The sequence below is a fragment of the Cetorhinus maximus genome, chromosome 15 (genome assembly GCF_964194155.1).
Source record: "Cetorhinus maximus chromosome 15, sCetMax3.hap1.1, whole genome shotgun sequence".
Classification (NCBI taxonomy): Eukaryota; Metazoa; Chordata; class Chondrichthyes; order Lamniformes; family Cetorhinidae; genus Cetorhinus; species Cetorhinus maximus.
The window spans coordinates 89833186-89856135 of NC_135893.1; the positions used below are offsets into that span (position 1 = coordinate 89833186).

General features: G+C 46.7%; 1 protein-coding gene across 5 annotated transcripts in view; it reads right to left on the reverse strand.

The window, feature by feature from the left end:
- Nucleotides 1-1499: 1499 nt before the first annotated feature.
- Nucleotides 1500-22950, reverse strand: part of caskin1 (CASK interacting protein 1) — a 629644-nt gene continuing 608193 nt past the window's right edge. For all 5 annotated transcript variants that reach the window (XM_078558936.1, XM_078558939.1, XM_078558938.1 and 2 more), the window contains 3 exons: nucleotides 20268-22511; nucleotides 10437-10818; nucleotides 1500-6788 (listed from right to left, as the gene is read on the reverse strand). In XM_078558936.1, coding sequence (XP_078415062.1) covers nucleotides 6692-6788; nucleotides 10437-10818; nucleotides 20268-22511 — 2723 coding nt within the window. In that variant the 3' untranslated portion in view covers nucleotides 1500-6691. The remainder of the gene's footprint in view (nucleotides 6789-10436; nucleotides 10819-20267; nucleotides 22512-22950) is intronic.

Here is a 22950-nt window from a genome sequence, read left to right on the forward strand (position 1 = left end):
TAGCTGCTCTGCATTAGGCAGACATTTTGATCATCAAGCCGGCTAAGATTTCCAACTTCATTCTTAACTATCTCTGTATCATTCATGGAGTTGTGCACGACACCCATCTTTCCTCCAATTTTCCACTTGCCTACATTCGACTTCATCAGCCATTATTCTGCCCACATACGTATTTTGCCAAGCTTATTCTACAATTTCTGAGCTGCCATTGACGCTATCTGCAATTTGCATTGAGATTCTGACTCCAGGTCATTGATGCCAATTGGAAATTGCCGAACCCTAGGGTATCCAGTTCGATACTTCCTCTTGCCTCAATATGATACCTCCAACAAGCACCCATTGTTTACAATCCTTCAGCCAATTTCTTAGCCATTCCAGACATTGACCCTGAATCTTCTAAAGATCTGAGTTTAACAAAAAGTCTTTCATGGTGAACTTTGCCAAATGTTATTTTGGAACTTATACCGTTGCCCCAGGCCTACTCAGAGTCTGTTTGGGATGTCACTTCCTCAAAAGAAGTCAAACAGGTTGGCCCAGGCAGGATCTCCACATTCAGACATCAGGCTGATCACTGTTGACTAGGTTACTGCTGTACAGATAACCCCTTAATTAGCACATTGTTGGGTTGGAGATATCCCTTGCATTGTTTTATGAATGCAATGCACAGCACTACATTGTGTTTGTTCCAATTAACATGGAAGCTTGCAGTAAAGATGGAAACCATCTGTGCCAGCTCTTTGAAAAAAAACTATCGAATGAATCCACTCCCATAGCCTTGCAATTTTCTCCCCTTGAAGTATTTATCCAAATACCTTTTAAAAATTATGATTGAATCTGCTTTCACCATCCATCCAGGCAGTACATTCCAGATCAGAACTCGCTTCATAAAAGAATTCACCACATGTCACTTCTAGTTCTTTTGCCAGTGACCTTAAATCTGTAGTCCTCAAGTTAGTGACCCTCCTGCGAGCAGAAACAGTTTCTCCTTATTGTCCGTCATGGCTCGGTTGGTAGCACTCTCACCTCTGGGTCAAAAGGTTATGGATTCAAGTCCACTGATTTGAACACCAAAATCTAGCCTTACATTACAGTGCAGTGCTGAGGGAGTGTTGCACTGTCAGCGGTGCCATCCTTTCGATGAGATGCTAAATCTTGTCTGTCCTCTTGAGGTGAATGTAAGTGACTTGATGGCATCTTTTTAAAAAAAAAAGGGCTGGGGAGTTCTCCCCAGTGACTTGGCCAACATTTATTCTTCAATCAAGATCACAAAAACGGATCATCTGATCATTATCTCATTGTTATTTGTGGGAGCTTTCTGCGTGCAAATCGTCTGCCGCATTTCCTACATTACAGCATTGACTAAATGTCAAAAAGTAGCTCACTGGCTGTAAAGTGCTTTGAGATGACCTGTGCCCATAAAAGGTGCTATATAAATGCAAGCCTTTCTTCCTTTAAGGGTAAGTTGTTAAAGATTAAAATAAAGGGAAAAGTAGGCAAAATAACTTTTTTTTAACATTTATTTAGAGCCAATGGCAGTAAATGCAATCAGTCAAGCACAACACTGCCACATGCCTGTCATGTTGGTTATGATACAGTCATTGGCAGAGTTCAACAGGACATACACATTTTGCAGCCTGACACTGGAGGATTTCCACTGAAAACGTAGTCCCTTTTTTTTTCAAAGATAAAAATAAACTGGCTTCCCAGAATACATTAAGTGGACAATTTTCTCTCCTTCCAACTCTCTGTAAGATCGAAGTTGCTTCTTGTAGATAAAACTGACAAGAAATGGAATCCTCTTCGAACAGCACAACACACCTAACAACATTAATCACTTTCAATAGAGCACAGAATAGCATGAAGCGTCAAGATGCATAGCTTTACATAATGAAAATACAATACGGTTTCATAACTTAATAAAAATATAACAGTCGTACAATTTTTTTTATGGGCTTTCTAGATTTTTTGTTTTTTTACAATTTACATCGGTTATTTTTCAGGCTTTGAAGAAATTTCAAAACTGTGACAAACACACTGGGTCATTGGACACGATATAAGACAATTAATAGCTCAAATCCGAGAATTACAATTGACACTTTTTTTTTTCAAACCACAGGCAGATAGATGCATTCATTGTAATTCAGGCGTTAAACCAGACTCTATACACGGTTTGTACAGTTGATATTACAACAGGCGTGTTCCTCCCCAACACACATACAAGTGAAACTGAAAATAAAACTTAATGTCATAAAACAATTGACAAAAGAAATCTTCAACTTAAACAAGGCACGTCATTGTTCATTTTTTAAAAAAAATGCATACAATGCTTTTGCTTCAACATTGAAAACACCAAAGGAAATAAAATCAACAAAATTAAAATGATAATCTAAAAACATCATTTATATATATCTTATTTAAAAATGGCTTCAAAATAAAGTAGAATTTTACAGGAGTCTTCAGCTTGTGCTAGAGTAAGTCACCTTAATATATAATTTAATATAGAATTTTGGGTCAGTAAAATCTCTCATCTGTGAATAGGATCATTCGCAAATATTTTAAACATTTTCTGTTTCTTTCTAAAAGGATGATGTGGATTAGATTTCCATTTATGGGAAATTCCAATGCTTCACTTCATAAATAACATTAAGTATGCCTTCACTTGCTTGTCTTCAAGGTAATGGATTTCTATTTCTGCAATGACCTAAACCTGCCACAGGGAGGCAGAAGATGCACATCTGGAATTGCTTAACTGGCTGAGCTTCTTTAAGCTTCCAAAATAGCCTAACCAATAAAGCTGGTGTAATTAGTACGTGTGCACAAGCCCTTCAGGATCCTTGAGCTTACAACCAAACCAGGGAATTTAAGTAAGTGTGTGTGTGCATAAAATGTTCTGTTTGTTCTTAACCCTTTAAAAGGTGGAGAATAGCAATAACAGAGAGTGTTGCTCTGCCATGCCGTTTGCATCCTGCATAGTGTCAATCCTGAGCCTCTCAGTTTAAAAACAGGCCAGACAACATGTTTAGTACAGTTTAGTATCGTGGTTGTACGGCAAAGATCCAGGAATAATTTGCTGACCTCAACTACTATGATGAAGATGGAGTTAAACTTAGGGTGCCCCAACTGGATGTGCCCTTAACGCAACCACACAAAACCAAGGCAGTTGTGGATACTCGGTGCACAAATGCAAAATTAAAATCTCTCCAGTGTGCGATTGTTGTTACCTAGAACAGGTCATGGAACACCTAATGACTCAACACATCCCAGCGATACACTCAGCCACTCCCGACACAATTATCTGGCTTAACCACCTGAATGTAAAATTATAGTTTTTGCTCTGCATCTACATCAGCCATAAGAAAGAAGAAGGCGACTATATGACAAGTCTTGTGTGTCTCCGTTTTTAACTTGCTATATTGCAGACGAGGACAATTGAGTAGGCACCAGCACACACGGGAATGAAATCAGAACAAGGGGAAGATGGAGATAGGCTATCTGGTTTGGGTTTCATTTCACTTTCTTGTGAGTCAGTATGCCTTTGTTACTACAGTTTTGGAGACAAGTGATTCTAACTAAAGACATCTCACTAGAAAAACCTACAGTATTGGCCTGACAGTAGACAAAAGGATATTATGTCAGTCTATAAAATGCATGATGGTTTCCAGGTCCCTAAAACATTGAATTGTGTGAATGAGGGGCTCTTGGTAGAAATAAACTTACAAAAAAAAGACACAAGCACCTTTCAAAGATGGGCCAATCTATGTCAACATATTGAGATGACCTGGTGAATTGTCAGAAGCGTTAACTACCAGCTTCAAAATCACAATGCACATAAAGCACAGGATTTGAATTCACCAAAAACAACCAAGCAATTAACCATTTTTTTTTCGTTTAATGCTTTTTACTCTGCTGAGGGAAAATGGGTGAGCTCTGATCATCTGCTTTGGCAAACTAAAACCATTACCTTAGGCAATTCAGCTTCTCTGGCAGTGACTGAGCTTGCAAACCTCTCCCGGTTTCAACTACTTAAGGATAATCTGCCTCACTAGGAAATGAGCCCCATGAATCTCAATCAAGTTTAAAGGAAGCAGCAACATTTGACACCGATAGCATGAGAATTAAACAAACTGGTTCGCAGTACTTAGGACACAGAATCAATGCCCATCCATTCCATAGCTCCCTATAAAGTAAGTTTTCTCGGTGCAAAATCTCACTCAGGTGGAATACTCGATGCTGACACTCCCAGTGCAGTACTGAGGGGGTGCTGCATTGTCAGCAATGATGTGTTCCAGATAAGAAGTTAAACTAAGGCCTCATCTGCCCACTGAGGTGGATGTTAAAGATCTGATGGCACCATTCACTGAAGAGCTGGAGAGTTCTCCTTATATCCCAAACAATATTTATCTCTCAATCCATCACTAAACCAGATTAACTGGTCATTTATCACAATGCACCATCCTTGGCTCAGTGGGTGTTGCTCTGGCCTCTAAGTCAAGTCCCACTCCAAAGGTTTGAAGATTTTAGCTGTACTGTCTTTGTGATGAGATGTTAAACCATGGTGCAAGGTGCTGTCTGCCCTCTCATGTGAATATAAAAGAGCCCATGGCACTATTTTGAGGGGTGTTCTCCCTGGTGTCCTGGCCAATATGTCTCCCTCATCCAACCACTAAAAACAGGTGATCTGGTAACTTGTCTCATTGTGGTTTGTGGGAGCTTGCTGTGTGCAAATATGGCCACCACATTTCCTACATTACACCAGTAACTACATTTCAAATATACTTAAATGCCTGTAAAGCACTTTGGGATGGCCTGAGATTGTGCAAAACACGATATAAGTGCAACCTCTATCTTTCTTAAAGTTATGCTGCTTACTGAGCATGTACCAAGATCCACAGCAATAAAATCATTTGGAATTAAAACTGCTCCCTTACAACCTGCACCTTTATAGCATTTACAAGCATATTTTAGGCGTGTGACAAAATATTCAAGAGGATGAAATTCAGGAGTATTCATTTTTAAACTCGACAAAATCATGTGCAAAAAAACCCACCGATAATTACAATGGATTTCACTAATTATTAGAGTGAATGGAAATTACCACATTCCAACTGAATGAAGCACAGCAACATTTCGCCCCTAATGAACAATTTCATTCAAACTATATTGATAGATGTTGGCGTCATTCAACCCAACTTTTTGCACCTCAATCCCCCTTTCATAAGGACGTGGCAAAAGGTTTGACTGACATTTTGTCAATCCTTGTTCTTTGTCACTGAAAGTTAGTTTGCAATGTCTCTGTTTCTCTTTCATGTGTAGCTTAAATCAAATTATTTTTCGATTGCAATGAGCTGAGTTGAGAATATTATATTTTATATTCACCTTTGAATTTGTTTTATCCTCTCTCCCTCCCCAACAAAACATTGCGTTCCAATTAAATAACATGATAGATAGGCAGTAAATTATTACTAATTTCAATGCTGTTGTTTTAGATTATTGCACCTTGCTTTGTGATCTTCGTCCTTCCCTGAAGATGCTGACTCACTGGTCGTTGTTCAAAAGTCCTCCGGCACCCATTCAACTGGTCATTCTTCAATTGGGAATCTGGACAGTGAATGGCAGCAGTCTGTTCCGCTGCAAGGGGCATTACCGTTAACCATAATTATGCCCTCAGAGGTGCCAGATGGACAGTTTCCAACAGGAGTCACTGGATAGTGATCAGGAGCAGGAAACCTGACTGAATAGTACTCTTACCCAGCCCTGCACTTATTCCTGAGTCAACTGCGCGTTGCATTTATCCACTAAATCATACAGTGGCTCACTCCCTCTGTGAAACTGTCAACTGCTGATTCCTCCTTAACCAGTTGAGTGTTTGCAAGTTACCCTCCTTCCTCCTTAACCAATCGAGTGTCGTTATAGAAGGATCGTTCCTCCCTCTAGCCCCTCAAGTACCGCAGCATCACCTGTGCCAGTTCTGACGATAAGACGTTGACCTGAAACGTTAACACGGTTTCTCTCTCCACAGATGCTGAGCGTTTCCAGCAATTTTCTGTTTCTAATCTCTGTATCACCTCTGACTGACAGAACGACTAATACTATTAAACAGAAAGCAACATAAAGTAGCCCAGCCCAAATCCCAATAGCCACTGTGATTATCATTGCAACCAGGGGGTGGGGGGGGGAGATAAAAAAAAAGCTTGAAATTTAGTGTCACAATTAAACCATGTCCTTATGCACAATTTCCATCATCTGTGATGAATGTTTACAAACCTATCTTATTTCTCATGCTTACAGTGTACATATACATCTCACATTAACACCTTTTTAAAAAAAAAATTTATTCTAAGAGTTTAAACACCCTCCCGTTTGCAAGATCTCGAATCTATATTATAACAATTCAACCTCGCATCATCTCTGTCTGCTGCAGATCCCAAATCATTAGCCTTTTGTTATTGTTTTGGTTGAAAGATGGTGTCGGTAAATTCAATCCAGCAGATCTTCGTACAACAAGATCCTGAGGTAATCTAATTGGGATTTTTTTTTTTTTTGTGTGTTTGTTTTTCCTTCAATTGTGCAAACCGAAAAAACAAATGGGTTCATGGGGGGAAATTGTGTCCGAGACTGGTCTGGATAGGATTTTAAAGATCACTGTGCCCACTTTGAGTCCTGAGGTTTTCTTGCCGTTAATGCTTCTCCTTCATTCTAACATGGCATCCAGTTGGTCAGCCAAGTCATCAAACATACTGCCAATGTCATCTAGAATGCTGCCTGTGCTCTTTACTTCAGATGCAGCCCTGTGGAGAGAAAGGCCAATACACTTCATCTGTATGAGCAATTGAAAAACGGAAAGCCTATTTATCAAGGCAGTCAAACCCTGGAGACACACTCTGCCACAGTTATTAATTCAAAGTTTATAAATTTACTCCGCTTTAGAGTCTTTCGAAAAGCCAGCAAACATTTTTAGGGGCGCCTTTTTCTGTCATTGAGATACAACACTATAATCCTTACTCTTTTCTTCGAAAAACAAATGCTTTCCTTATCAGCGGGACTAGGCCTCTCTTTCCTCACTTGCCTCCCCTACCCCCGCCCCCTCCGCCCACCCCCATCTCCTGATTCCTTGCTGCAGCATGGCTGTATGGCATTGACTACCATCCAATACCTTGCTCATTGGTCTCTGAACCTTGACAGTGTGTTATTCAATCCTGGCAGTCACTAGAAAGGAGGCCAAGCCATTTCTCTGTTCCAAACAAGTCACTGGATAGGAGCATGAACCCTTCATTCACTCTGCTCCTCAAGCCGTTAGAGTTGAGGTCAATTATAGAGGCCTTACCATCAGACAACTCAATGCAAAACTAAACATCGAACCTGGGTCCATCCTGGTTTACATTGCTTTGTTACCCATGCGATAGTTCATTGAACAGCCACTATCTCCTCATCATAACTGAATTCTGGCTTCTTGTGCATCCCTAATTTTCTTCGCGCCCCCCCCCCCACCCCCCCGCCCCCCATTAGCAGCCATGCCCCAAGCTCTTGAATTCCTCCCTAAACTCCTCTGCCTCTCCCTCACCTTCTTTAAGATGCTCTTTAAAACTTAACCTCTTGGACCAGGCTTTAGGCCATCTTCCCTAACATTCCCTTTTTGTGGCGCTGGCTGTCAAATTTTGTTTGCCAACGCTCTTGTTAAGTGCCTGAAGATATTTTACTTTATTAATGGCATTATATACATGTAAGTTGTCTTTGTACCAGTGTACGCCAGGGTTAGCCTAATCCCGACTCATTGTCCTAAGCCACTAAGCTAGATTTTCTATCAGAAGCTCTCGAGGATTTATCTACCACCCACCGGTGTTAAACCATCAAGAAGTCCAATTTTCCTCAGTGCACCTTCGCTGTATATGCACAGTGGAAGGACTCCTCATTAGGGAGGAGATGGGAGATTGTCCAGCCAGTTATGTTGGCCAAGGATTTTGCGGAATCCTCCCTCCTCCCTGTTTTCCCTGTGTCTCCCTCTGCCAGGTTTCCAGCAATCAACTCAAGGAAGATCTGCTTTAGCTTCTGCAAGTTTGGTCTCTTTTCTCTTGGAAAGAGGGGGGCTGAGGGGTTGCTTTAAAGATTGAGATCTTTAAAATTATGAAAGGTTTTGGTGGGGTAGACACACAGAGAGAATGTTTCCACTTGTGAGGAAGGGCACAACTAGAGGCTGTCAAGATAGTCACCAAGAAATCCAATAATGAATTCAGGAGAAACTTCTTTACCCAGAGAGAGGTGAGAATGTGGAACCTGCTACTACAAGGAATGGTTGAAATGAATGGCATAGAAGCTTTTAAAAGGAATTTAGACAAACAGATGAGGGAGGAGGGAATGCTTGATAGAAATGGATGAGGAGAGGCTAGTGTAGGCTTGAATGGAACGTAAATGCCAGTAAGGTCCGTATCTATGTTGTATGTCCTCTTTAAGATAGAAAAGAGCATCTCTCCAATTGAACTAACTTTTGTACCCCAGCTTCTCCTAATGTCTACTTTACTATTTCCAATAATTATGCTCCAAATTATGTGAAAGCAAGGACTTTTTGTGAGGGAAACAGCCAGCACAGACTCGCTGGCCTCCTTCTGTGCTGCACTGCTCTATGACTCTATTATCAGTGGTGCAGGAAGGGACACTCCTCCACCTTTTGAACCCAGTTTCAAAGCCAAGCACATCCAGATTGTGAATGGTACAGGCAGGAGGTCGAGTAAATCTCCCTCTACTTTCCTTCAACAATGTTTCCTCACCCCCAACTTCAGAAGACTGCATATGTGCGTCTTATTTTGCGTCTCTCCGTTTACACCAACCACACTTGCAGCCTTGCTGGGCAGAAACTTGTGCCCTCCCCCTGTGGTGACTTTGGTGGCAGAAGGGCATTTAATCGGGCAGGAGGGTGGCAGATGGGGACCTCATCACCTTCCTGCCTCCACTGCGATTAAGTCTGTGGCGGGACCAATTAATGCCCACTTAAGGGTCTCACCCGATAACTGGTATTCACCCAGCAGCGGGTGGGGGGCTCGCCATGACGGGGTAATGATAGGCAAACCTGTGTGGGGTTGTTTGCAGTCTCCCCGGGGTTCCTTGTTCAAAGGCACTCAGTGCCTAATGGAGGGACCCAGAACTGGGAGGGGGGCCCTGCTGAGTGCCACCCACTACTCTTGCTGCTGACCTCCCTTGAACCCCCACACCATGACTCCCCTCCTGCCATCACTCACCTCTGGCCTGGGGTTCAGTGATGATCTGAGACCTTGGGTGGGTGTCATACCAGCAGCAGCCTCTGATTGGCCGGCAGCTCTTGGTGCTCTCAGTGGGCAGGGCTTTTGCCACCACCCACCCAATCAGGTCCTTGATCACGGGTGAAGCCCATCGCTGGCCTGTTAGATGCCTCAGTGGAGGCAGCCAGCCTTCCCAGGTGACAGAGGGCTCTAGTCAGCTTCCAGCTCGTGGCTAAGACCACCCCGCCCACCATCACCTACACAAGATTCTGTCCCCTGAATGAGAGCTCAGATTTTGTACTAAATAATGTGCAGTCTGGTGCTGTAGCTGCTAAACAATGATCCTGCCCAGAGCTTTTCCACATAGGATCCTTGGAGAGAAAGATTGGACAGGCTGGGGTTTTTTTCTTTAGAACAGCAGAGGCTCTGGGGAGATTTAGCTGGAGTGTATAAAATTATGAGGGGTCTAGAGTGAGTAGATAAGAAGGCCCTATCCCCCCCCCCGCCCAGTAGAGTGATCAATAACCAGGGAGCAAAGATTTTGGGTTCAAGGGAGGAGGTTTAGAGGGGATTTGAGGGAAAATCTTTTCATCCAGAGGGTAGAGGGGAGCTGGAACTTATGGATGAGAGCTGAAAGGGTGATTGTGGTAACCTGTTGTGTAATATACCTTTAAGAAGAATGTTATAATGGAAGATCACATGATCTTAGTATCCAATAGTAGAGTAGCGCAGGCTACCTCAGTAGTCAGTAATGTAGAGATAGGGTTTGAGTTGAAAGCACACAAGTGTAACTGCTGAGCACCTTTGTAGATAAACAGAATGTGTTCCACCTAAGAACTGCCTGCTGACCAACTCTGTCTATTGCACCAACTGGGCCATCCCAAAACAAGCATGCAACTTGGATCCCTCAGCCCCAACAAACTGGTGACCAGTGGTAGAGGCAGAAACCCTCATATCATTTAAAAAGTGCTTGATATGCTCTTGAAGTGCCATAACCTACTAATCTTAAAGGCATTGGGTCATGCAAGAGCTGGAAATTAGGATTAGGCTGGATGGCTACTTGTCGGCTGGAGAAGACACGATGGGCCGAATGGCCACTGTCCATTTCTTTCATTCTATGTTAGTCTGATTCATGAGCTGGACTCAAACTTTGTCAACTTCAGTGCATCACTCTCATGCATGGCAGAACAAAATCAACCAACTTACTCTGCTTCCTGGCCCTCGTCATGTTTAATCTTCTCCTCCACGGCCTGTAAAGCTGCTGCCAATGAGGCGCTGGTTTCCTCCAGCTTCAGTTGTGCTACTTCTGTCGTGGCCATCTCTGTGGAAGACCCGGCTATTGAGGACCTCGGCGGCTTGATGGGGACCTGTTGTGGCTGGCCTCCGGTGATCGGTTTAGCTGGGCTCGAACACAGGGATGCTGGTGTGCTTGCTGCTTTAATAGTTGGTTGCTTGGCAGGAGAGGGGACCGGGGTTGGGCCTGCACTCAGGGACTGAAGAATGGTGTGAGGTTTGATGGGTTTGGGTGGAGTCAGAGGGGGAGGTAGGATTGGTTTAGGAGACACAGGGGGTGGGGCACGTTTCACTTCTGAAATGAAGATGGACAGAAATATCATGTTAAAAACAACAGGAATTTCTACTAATCATAGTCAAGCATAGCCAAGTAATTGGCCCAGGACAAGACAGGATCTCTTGCCTTACATATCTGTAGCTGATTTTTGATTCAAAATTTATATATGGAGATATCCTCATGTGCTTTAGTGATGCACTGCTTAGCAACATATAACAATTCACCTTCACTCTGTTTTTTAAAAAAAAACACTGACGAAGCCAGGCTTCATTCAATGGATACCAATCTCGCCTCTGAGTTAGAAGGTCATAGTATCGAATCCTACTCCAGACCCATCCACACAAAATCAGGGCTGGTACTCCAGGGCAGCACTGAGGGATTGCTGCACTGTCGCAGGTGCCGTCTTTCAGGTGAGTTGTTACACTGCGGCCTTGATTGCCCCTTCAAATGAACGTAGAAACTTCCAAGGCACCTATTGTTGAAGCAGTGCAGAGGAGTTCTCCCCAGTGCCCTGGCCAATATCCATCCCTCAATGAGCAACATGAACACAGATTATCTGGTCATTATCGCATTACAACAGTGATAACACATAAAAAGTATTCAATAGACTGTAAAGTGCTCCGGGACATCCTGAGGTTGTGAAAGGTGCTATCTCAATGCAAGTTCTTATTTTTCTTTCTCCACAGGGCTGTCAGGACCTGTGCGCCCTTCCCTCATAGCTTGACTCCATTTCCTTGACAAGAGACTCTCCACTGGGTCTCACAGTATAAGATCTTGGCTGGATATACAAGCCCTATGGTCATATGTAAAAAACCACCTAAAATTAACAAGTATACTGCTTATTCTTTGAAATTAATTTGTGAGAGCTCTACATATAATAAAAATATCATATTACCTTTCACATGCTGGCTATGTTAGTGTAAGGTTATCATAACTGTCTCTTCTTTTACTGACTCTCCTTTCAAATTTACAGAAATAAATTAGGCTGTTGCAGAACCTATTTTCTGAAGGTAGACCTCACCACTTGTACACTTAATTGTGGCAATTAAATGGGCAAGAGACAAAACAGACTTCTTCAGGCAAAGAAATAATTCTGTTTTTCCATTCATTCTTGGAAAGGTTCCTATTTATTGCCTAACCCCTATTAGCCCTTTGAAGGTGGTGGTAGTGGACCTTCTTCTCCAACCACAGAGCTCAGTGTTTTGCTGGGCCCATTCAGAGAACAGTTAAGAGTCAACCATGTTGACGTGGGACTGAAGTCAACACCAGGTAAGAACGGCGGATTTCCCTCCATACAGGGCATTAGTGAACCAGCCAGGCTTTTAAATGGCAACCTGACAGCTTCGTGGTCACTTTTATTGCCCCAACTTTTTAAACTCAATTCAAATTCTCAAACTGCCCTGGCGGGATTTGAACTCACGTTCCCTGGATTATTTGTTCAGGCCTCTGGATTGTTGGTCCAGTAACATAACCACTACAACTGCAGTACCGCTGAACAGCAAGTGAGGCCAATCAGCAATAAAATTGGAAATTCTACAGACTAGAGATGAACCCTTTTAAAATAATAGTTGTTTTATTGCGGCTTATTTGTGTTGCAGTTAAAAGCATGGTGCTTTTCAGAATAGCCTCGCAAATTTAAAGGGAAAATCTCCTATAATTACTGTATGTCTTTTGAGCGCTGCCATGCATTGTTAAAACTGAAAAAGGCAAGTGAAAACTGGAGACCAAACAGTCATTACCACGGAGCAAAATAAATCGACCTCGCAGCCAAAATACAGAACTCTCCTTGATGTGAATAGTGTTAGAGTTAACTTGTGAAATTTAAGTTGTTAATGCTACAGTGTCTACAGATAGCTAAATAAATACAAAATGCCAGGTGCTGACCTTTACACACAAGCACCTAACATGCTCAAAACTACACTGCTGTAATGTAGGCATTAACCTGTAATTTTTTTTTTAAAAGGAAGGGTTAACATCTGAGTAAAACCTGCCCATGTGAGAACTTAGGATGAGCAGTTGTCCGCAAAGATTGCCAGTTCGAATTTTTACCCTTATGTGTTGGAAGTGTGATCGGTTGCCCGACAGCCTAACAGCGATCAATAGATTTTGCCTCTCTTTCCTCCTTTAAGACGCTCCTTAAAACCTACCTCCTGGACCCAGCTTTTGGTCACCTGTCCTAATATCTCCTCATGAGTATTGATGTCAAATTTTGTTTGATCACCGCCTGTAAGCACCTTGGGCTGTTTTACTATGCCAAAGGTGCCATATAAAGCCAAGTTGTTGTTATTTTTGAAAACAAATACAAGGGGGTGGCTCCACCCCTTCTACCATTTCAAACGGGACAACCAGGCAGCCTAGTGCTGGTTTTCTTAAAATTCTGTCCCTCATTTTCAAGTCCCTCTATGGCCCCGCCCCTCTCCACCTCTGTCATCTCCTCAAGCCCCCAAACCCTCCAAGATATTTTTGAGGAGAAAAATTTTCTCTCAGAGGGTTGTGCGACTTTGGAACTCTCTGCCTCAGAAGGCGGTGGAGACAGGGTCACTGCATATTTTTAAGGCAGAGGTAGATCCTTGTTAGGCGAGGGAATCAAAGGTTATCGGGAGTAGATGGGAACGTGGAACTCAAAACACAAACAATCAGCCGTGATCTTATTGAACGGCAGAGCAGGCTCGAGGGGCCGAATGGCCTACTTCCGCTCCCATTTCATATGTTCACATGGTGGCTGTGCCTTCAGTTGCCTGGGAATCAAGCTCTGGAATTCTCAGGCTACACCTCCCCTTCTGTCTACCTCACTTTCCTCCTTTAAGGCACTTCTTAAAAGCTACCAGTTGACCTGATATCTCCTTTGCAGCTTAGTTTCATATAATACCTCCGTGAGAGCCTAGGGATGTTTCACTGTGTTAAAGGCGCTATATAAATAAAAGTTGACGTTATTCTATATACCCAAGCAACGGGCGTTTCCCAACCCAGCTCTTGTGGTTCTTGTGCCGAAGTTGCTTTCATGCCTCATGTGAAAAACTCACCAGAATATCGGCAGTATTCTTCATCAAAGATCAAAAGCACATGAATGGACAATTTCAGAAAAAATAATTTTAACAGAACTGTATTCTATGGGGGGAACAAACAAAAGTAAGAACCTTAACCAGATTACTGACATCTTAAGTGCACAAAATAGTTATACCCAACTGAAACCATTTCCTCTGGTGGGGTTATCAAAAACCAGCGAACACAAGCTTAAAATTAGAGGTAGCCCATTTAACAGGGAATCAGGAAGCACATGTTCCATGTAAAGGGTAGTTGAAATCTGGAGCTCGCTCCCCTAAAAGGCTGTGGACTCAGGGCTAATTGGAGCTTTTAAGACTGAGATTGATAGATTCCTTTTAGCTAAGGATATCAAGAATATGGAATAAATGAGGGTAAATGGAGCTGAGGTAGAGTTATGCCATGATCTAACTGAATTATGGAGGGTGATGGGGAGAGAAGCACCTACTCCTATTGCTATACAGCGTAATTCTTTGGAAAATAACTGCATGGCCTTATTTATTGAACTCCAGTGCAGTACTGAGGGAGTGCTACACTGCCAGAGGCGCTGTCTTTTGAATGAGATGTTAAACTGAGGCCCTGTCTGCTGGCCAATATTAATTCCTCAGTCAACATCACAAGAACAGATTATCTGGGCATTACCACATTGATGTTTGTGGGATCTTGTTATGTGCAAATTTTCCACCACGCTCCCTACAACAGCGCTTAAAACTACTTCATTGGCTGTAAAGCACTTTGAGACGTCTGGTGGTTATGGAAGGCACCATAGAAATGCATTTTCGGTTTCTTTCAACTGAGGATAAAAGGAAACATTTATAGCCTCATTCTTCAAAACCAGCAAGTGACGAGAAACAGAGCTAACAGGCTGGATTTTCATCCTTGCGGCCAGTAGTGAGAGTCAGGAAAATCCCTGCCCACCTTCGGAGAAAGTGCCCGCAAGGATGGGCTCTTCTTTGTGGGTGTGGGCAGCACTCGGGCCAGCCGACACAGGAGGAAGTTCAGAGGCAGCCACAGGGGCTGCCGGGTGTGGAGGCGAGTCTCCGGGTCCTGTGGGACTTTGCCCCAGTTATAATAACAATAAAAGGCCCTCCAGCCCTCACCCCTCCTCAAAACCTGCACACTCCTCATGCCCCATCCATGTCACCTCATGCCCCTCACCCATCTTCTAGGCCACTCATGCCCCCAATGCCAAGGTATAGCCCCCGCCCCAAATAACCCCTATGGCTGCTCATGCCCCCCCCTCCATACCAAGCTTTGGCACTTTCATGTCCATTCACTTACTGTATAGAAGCCATGTGGGGCTTAGGTGCTTTAGTAATCTAATGGATGACTGAACTGCCAGCTAAGCATACATAATGAGGCTTACCCAATAGTCCAGAAATACATTAGTCTTTTGAAACACCTGAGCCCCAGGAAAAACATTGCTTGATTGACAGCTCTGGATTTCTGTGCTCTGCTGTCATTTTCACAATGTTTATTTACACAAGATAAAGAGGTTTCAAGTGCTTGCAGATTCTGCCACTGGTACTATAAAGGGTCTGGGTGATTGACACTCTTATTGGGCTGTAGCAAAGAGGATTCTTATTTTAAGAGAGTGGAAAGTTATCATTTTTTTTTAAAGCTTTTTTTAAGCACGTCCCACTGTCACTGTGGGCGGAATCATCTGATCCCATTGGAGGCGGGTGTCATGGCAGATGTGGGAGGAACAATCCGGTGTAAGGGGCAGAAATCGGTTTCACACTGGCGTGAAATCACAGCGGGATCATCCGATGGTGTCCGGAACGCAAATCCCGCCAGAGGCCTGCATGAACCTGGTTTGCATTCCGGTAATGGGATTCAAAGTAAGACACAACTGGAATTGTCCTCCCACACCAGATTTACCATTACCCTGTCCTCCCACACCAGCTTTACCATTACCCTGTCCTCCCACACCAGCTTTACCATTACCCTGTCCTCCCACACCAGATTTACCATTACCCTGTCCTCCCACACCAGATTTACCATTACCCTGTCCTCCCACACCAGATTTACCATTACCCTGTCCTCCCACACCAGATTTACCATTACCCTGTCCTCCCACACCAGATTTACCATTACCCTGTCCTCCCACACCAGATTTACCATTACCCTGTCCTCCCACACCAGCTTTACCATTACCCTGTCCTCCCACACCAGCTTTACCATTACCCCATCCTCCCACACCAGCTTTACCATTACCCCGGCAGGAAAACACGCCGACCCAGAACACATCTGGACAAGCAAGATGTGCAGAAGTTAGGACTCAACTTTAGGGCCTTGCTCAGATCATGGACATCCGAGGAGAAGAAGATTCTGGAGCCCTACAGCTACCGGACCCTGGAGGAACATGTACATCGCGCGCTGGGTGGATTTTCATGGACATAGGTCCTGCTGCGAAGCAGCTCATGGAAGGTGGGAGGTCTCTGTTGATGTCTTGGGTCTGCTTCGGAACATCACGGTCTTGGCCATGGGCTGCTACGGATGATCAGCGAGGGTGAGGGGGAAAGAAGGGTCCAGCTGTGAGTGGGAGAGGAAGGTGTGCCGGGGAGAGGGGTGAGATTGGGAGAGGGGGCGAAGGTGGTGGGGGGAGGGGGTTGTGAGGTTGGGAGGAAGAGGACAAAGGTGTCAGGGGGGTTGAAGCTGGGAGGGGGTAGGAGGGAGTATGGGGGAGGAGGGGGAGAATGTAGCCAGTGGGAAGGTAGGTGTAAGGGAGGGAGTTTGGAGGGGGGAAGGTGTCTGGGTGGAGGAGGGAGTTCGGAGGGGAGAAGATGTCTGAGGGGAGAAGGGAGTTCAGAGGGGGGGATGTGCCTGGGGGAAGGAGGGAGTTCGGAGGAGGAAGGTGTCTGGAGGGAGGAGGGAGTAAGGGTGGAGGAGAGAGTAAGGGTGGGCTGTCCAGGTGAATGTGCAAGACAGGGGTATGTGGAGTCAATGACTGCCTCCTGGGGAGTGAACTGAAGGTGGGTGTGGTAGGGGGGAATGGTGAATGTGAGAGGGAGCAGGGGGAGCCGGTAGGGTGGGAGGGTGAAGGCGCGTCAGTAGCGGTAGATGGGACGGCGAGGGTGATAGGTGGGGAGTTGGAGGCAGACATGGAACCTGGGGGTGGGAAGGAGGAGATCGGGGAGGTGAATGTGGATGGGGATGGGATTCTCAGGAAGGTAGGGAACATGCACGTTTTCCTGGACATCCTGGAAAAACAAAGGTTTGGGTTGGTAGGTGACGCTGGGGAGCTGGATGGTGATGCTGGGTGGGGTCAACAGTGATGGAGGAAAGGACATAGGTGACTGGGGGAGGGGAGAGGATGGGGGGAGCTGATGAGAAACCTTAGGACTACCATGGCTGTCGAAATCGAAAGTGAGCAGAGCCTCATGTTGGACGGGCAGAGGTGCTGCATGGGAGTGTGATCAGTGGGTGGGCGGAGATGCAGGTCAGCGCAGATGGACAACTGAAAGAGAACCCCAGCAGGCAGCAGTGAAAATGCTCAGGACAGTGAGATGAGTGTGATGGAGGAAGGCTCTGCGTGTGTGGGAGAATGCTTGCACGAGGCTTTGAAAGGCCCTGCCACACATACACTTCTTCATCCAGAATCACTCGTAGGCTGGTTGCATGCAGCTGAACTGCTAGTGGGAGGGATGCAGTGGGAGGACTTGCAAAGCCTGTTAATGAAGTTGAAAGACACCATTACACATTATTCAGTGAAAGTGAATATATTTCCAGATTGTAAAGTGACAAAATGTGTTGACCCGTGCAACCACCTGTGATCAGAATTTCTTAACTTTTGAATGCCCTAGCCTTCTAGGTGCTGCCCTGACATCCGCAGCAGGGGCGGAGACAGCCTGGGCGATGGTTAGCCCTGTTGCTTTTGATGCCTTCGGCGTGGGTCCTCTGGGGAGTTGAGGCCTTGAGGGCCCCCGTGGACAGCCTCTGAGATTCCTGAGTGGATGACCCAGGGGTGTCCGGCTGCCACTCCTCCTCCCTTCGGGTGCCTGAGAGCCCTGGCCTGACTCCTTGAGGGGAAGGAGCACCTGGGGGGGGGATGTCGAGGTGCCCCATTTCCCTCTCGTGTCACCATTGCAGGAACTCACCCATGGCTACCTCGATGGAGTGCAGGTCCGTGTGCATCTCCGCCTTCTGCTGGACCAGGGACTTCATGGTATCCGCCATCCTTCTCATGGAGACCTCCACACATGCACATGCACTTCATCAGAGAGCAGGCGGATGCACTCCTCCGACACTTGTGCCACTTTGTTGAGGGCTTCCAACAGCTCTGTGTGATAGTCCCCTGCCTTCTGCTGACTCTCCGCATTGAGTTGGAAGGTCAAAACCAGAGGCTCATCATCTGACTCAGACCTGACAGATGCCTCTTTCCCAGCAGCTCTCCAAGTGCCGGAGAGCTCGGCTGAACCTGCCTCCTCCTGCTGCAGACACATGTCTGTGCGGTGATCACCAGATTATGAACCTGAGCCTGCTGTAGATTTAGGTCCCACCGAGGTGTGTGTCTCTCTGCGCTGGTGCAGGGTGTGGGTAAGCGCTGTGACAGATCTTCCAAGCTGCTTATTTCCAGCTCTTCAATGGAGGAGGTGTCCTCTTGGCTGGAGGTGAGGAGCTGATTGGAGCTGAGGGACTGTCTGGCTGAGGGTGTTGGTCACTTGGCAGAGCTCCCTATGAACCAAAGAAGAGATAATTAGTGCATGGCAACACAGTCAAAAGCAGGAGAGAGAGCACTCACAGGTGCATTGAGAGAGGGATGATGTGGCGCAGGATCCTCATGTGGGTGTTCGCTGCTGACCTCACCATTGCTGCAGGCAGGGTCCACGTCCTCACCAGTCAGCGTGATGGCACGTTCCTCAAAGTGAGTGAGGGGCCTAATGTGGGACCACTCCACCCCGAGTCTGGGACCTCTCCCTGCTATTGTGAGCCAGCTTCTCCTGCATGAAAACAGATGGAGTGAATGTGAGCAGGACACATGGCGCTGTGTGGAATGAGGACGTGAGCTCGGGAGGATATGAACCTGATGGAGATGTGAGGGTGTGTGTGAGAGTTAGTGATGTTGTCCCTTGAGGTGTGAGGTCCCTGTGGATGTGTGATGGGTCTGTGAGTGTGTGAGTCGAGAGTGATAAGATGGTTCACTTACCCTGGCAGGACGGATGAGAGCATTCATCCTCTTCCGGCACTGGCTGGCTGACCTCCTCTGTGCTCTAGTGTCACTGACCGCAGCCGCCACTGCCTTCCAGGCCGGATTGGTGAATCTGGTGGACCTCCTGTGGCTAAAGCGGGGGTAGAGGACATCGCGGTGGGCTTCCACTGCATCCAGCAGGTGTCCCAGAGAGGCACGACTAAATTTGGGGACAGCCGTCTTCTTTGTGTTTGGGGCCATCTGTCGCCTGGACCAGTCCTGATCGGTAGACATAAAGTAGACATAAAGCGCTTCGGTGCGCTTTAAATATGGCACCCAGAGCGAGAAAGTGCTGAGGTCACACCATGGCGGGCAAATCTGAGCCTGCCTGCCAGCGATGCGGCGTCTTTCCTGTGAATACATTATTAATGAGGCAAGGGCGCTCCAGGAAGGGACGATACAGTGTGAAAATCCACCATTGTGGCTGGCGGGCAAAAGGTTGTTTTTTATGTCCGCTACCACACTTAGTGTAAATCTGGGACGAGTCCGCCCTAGAGGTTTCATTGGTTCTATATGGTGTATAGAGGGCATGGAAGTGCCATAGCCTCATGGTGGGGGGGGGCATGAGGAGCCATGGGGGTGAGTGGGGGGGCATAACTTGGCATGGGGGAGCATGAGGGGCCATAGAGGTTGTTTGGAAAGCATACCTTGGCCAGGGGTGAGATTCCTGACCCGAACCAGCCCCCAGCCTTGTCAGACACTCCTGAAAATCGGCAACACCAGGAATGGGGTTGGGAATTCCGGAATCGGGACCGTCCCGCCGTTTCTAAAGGGCTCCCGAGTCATCCTGACTGGGTGAAAATCCAACCTAACATGTCAGGCTGATGACCTTACATCAGAGCTTGACCTGAAGTGTTAACTCTTGTGTCTCTCTCCACAGATGCTGCCTGAGTATTTTTTTCTTTCAGCATTTTCTGTTTTATATTGGCTTATAGGCAGATGTGCCACCCACTGCCTCAACACTTTATAGCCCTACCGTGGTGAGCAGCCTCTCGGAGATAGTACAACAGATTGTGAGAGCTGAGGGGGTGAGGGAGCAAGGCATGGGTAGCCCCACTTCTTCAATCCCGCCTCACGGTAGGCATCCCCCTACCTGATAAATGATGCTGAGATGAATATATCACCTTCGATTCCACTTCTGGGCTGTAGGAATGTTTGTGGTTTGTAGGAGACAAATGGGACAGAGGAAGTTAACTGATGTAAATTTAAAAAAAAAGAAAATTGGAAAATGTACCTGGACTCCCAGGACCGGGCAATGGAGACTTCTTGGCACTGGCTGATGGTGGTCCATGTCTTTTTATGCCCGTCGGCTGAGTAAGTGAAGGTTTTGGAGACACTGGGGGTTTAACAGGTCTTTTCGTCTCCCCATCTGAGAGGTGGGAGGAATGCTCTCCGCTGTTTCTTCTGGGGATTTCTCCGACCGTCAGGAAGCTCGGATATGTTTCACCTCCAGTCATGTCTGACACGGGCCTTCTTTTAATGGTTCCCGTGCCATTCTGAAGCATTGCATGAAGCTGGGCCTCTTGAGGAGATTCCAGTTGCTCCTTCTCCCTGGTTTTCGGCCGCCGCTTCACAGTGTTCGACTCCGTTAAGTGAAACGCCACAACTTCCTGCTGCTGGGTTGGCCTTGGCTTCCCTCTCCTTTTCAGTGTGCTCGTGAGTTCGAACGCGGTGAAGCCAGAATACTGCTGCTTCATGGCCTCGGAGTTAACCTGAAGATGGGGTAGACATTCGGCGGTGTCAGGCTTCAGGGGCTGGCGAGGCCGTTGCTTGATTGTTAGGTTCCCTTCTTCAGCGAACGGTAAGTTTTCGGAGGAGCTGTTTCTGGAAGATCCGGTCTGATCCACTTGAAGCCTATCCATGGGTAACTCCGTTTCTGCCACCGGTTTGACACTTTCGGGCCGGTCCTTCTTTGCGGCCGCGATCAGGCCAGTGACAGGGCCGCTAATTGTCCGTCTCCTGTTAATAATCTCGCCGTCTAATCCGATCGCATCCCGGGACCTGTCGAGAGGCCCGCGCTTCACCGTGGCCAGCACCGTGGCCACTCTGGAATGTTCCGAACTGGTTGGTTGTATCATTTGGCCGTAGGAGCCTCCGAGACCCCTCTCTGCCTTGAACGATCGGTGCAGGGTAAGCGCCCTGCCACCCCCACCAATCGACGACATCTCAAGCATGGCAGCGATGCTCTTCACGCTGCCAACGCTGCCCGTCTCCACAGTCCCCCCGAAGTCACTGGCTCGCCGCTGCTCCTTGAACCTTGCCTTGGCATCAAAGTCCTTGATGGTCCCCATTTCCTTTTCCTTCGACAAGTCATCGGCCAGATTGGTGCTGGATATGGCAGAGCTGGACCGCTTTGGAGGTGGTGGGGGCGGTCCTTTCTTCTTTGGTCTCAGGGCAAACGACTGGCTGCGGTTAACGTTTTTATCGGCTGAAGACTGGCCTCTCACCGAGTGGCTCCTTGCCACGTGCCTCTGGATGGTGGCGTAAGGACCGGCGTCAGGCACGGCGAGCTCATCCTTGTCTTGCTCGCTGTCCGACATGGCGTAGCGGCTTAAGCTGTGCGCTCGCTTCTTTGGCCTCGAAGGGTCTCCCTCGGAATCGTCTCCGTGCGGAGGAAGGCAAAGCACCGGGACAGAGACAGGCAGGACGGGGACGGCCTGGGCTAGCGGGCTAGATGTGTGGCCAGGCCCTGTCATCCCTTCACCTTCCACAGGCTGTGGGACCACGTAGGCAAAGCCTCGGTGGGTGGGGGACTGTGGGAGTGACCTCGGGGACATCGGCCTGTCCGTCTGCAGGAGCTGCGGGATGGGCTTCACTTTGGCTGTTGCCTGAGGAACATTAAGAGTCTGCGGAGAGGAAGGCCTAGGCTTCGTGGGCGTCTGCGGTGGGGTAAATGTTGACATTGAGACCAGCGTTTGGTGAGCATGGGAGAAGGACTCTCTTGGCTTCCCAGGTGCTGGAGGTACACTAGCTCTTTGAACCCCTTGTCGGTGACTCCGTCTTGTGGGGCCGACTTGTTCTGTGACGATTGATCGGTAGCTCGGGCCCTCCAGGTTTTCCTGGCTCTTGGACAGAGCCGCCCTTTGTAGCTGGCTCCCTCCTCCCAACATTTCTTGAGCAGTGCCATTCGGCTTTGTCTTGCCACCGCCGCTGTTGTCGCTCTCTTGGATGGCCCCTTGCAGTTGGTACACAGTGCCCTCTGGAGCTGGCATGGCGTGGTTGGCCTGCCTCAGGTCAAGGCCGTCCTTTGCGTCACCGGCGCTGGTCATGGCGGCTTGCAGCTCGTTGCTCAGCTCACTGTCTTGGAAAGTGGACATCTTGGGAGACTGGCATTCGGCATTTTCACCTTGAGGAGACTCAATGGCCACAATCTCCAACGACTGCGGGGCTTTCTTCTTCAGAGTGCCAGAGTCATAGCGGGTAGCTCGCTGGATTTCAGCCAGTTTCTTCACAGCGAGCATAAACTTCTTTTGATGACCTAAGGGAACGAAAAAACAAACGAATTAACTTACAGATACTTCAACACCAAAACAACACCCCCAACCTTAAACACTAATGCAGTACAGTGCAGGATCCGCAGGGTAGAATGATTGCTGAATGCTGGTGTAAAACGCTTTGAAGCGCTTCTCTCTATCTCTCTCTCTCTCTCTCTCTCTCTCTCTATCCCTTTACAACATTTTTCAATGAAGGTTTCTGCAGCCTATTCTCTGGAATGACACACTTTCTGAATGTCGCAAATTTCACGAAAGCGTCACCAAAAAAAAAGGTAAAACTTTGATTTTGCTTTCAGTTCAAAAGATAAAATATTATAGGCAGGTGAAAAATTCTTTATTTTCTATATTGTTTCATATTTTAGGTGTTGTGCAATTTGAGTCCATTGATTGCACTTTGACTATTATCTGCTTTGAAATAAGGCT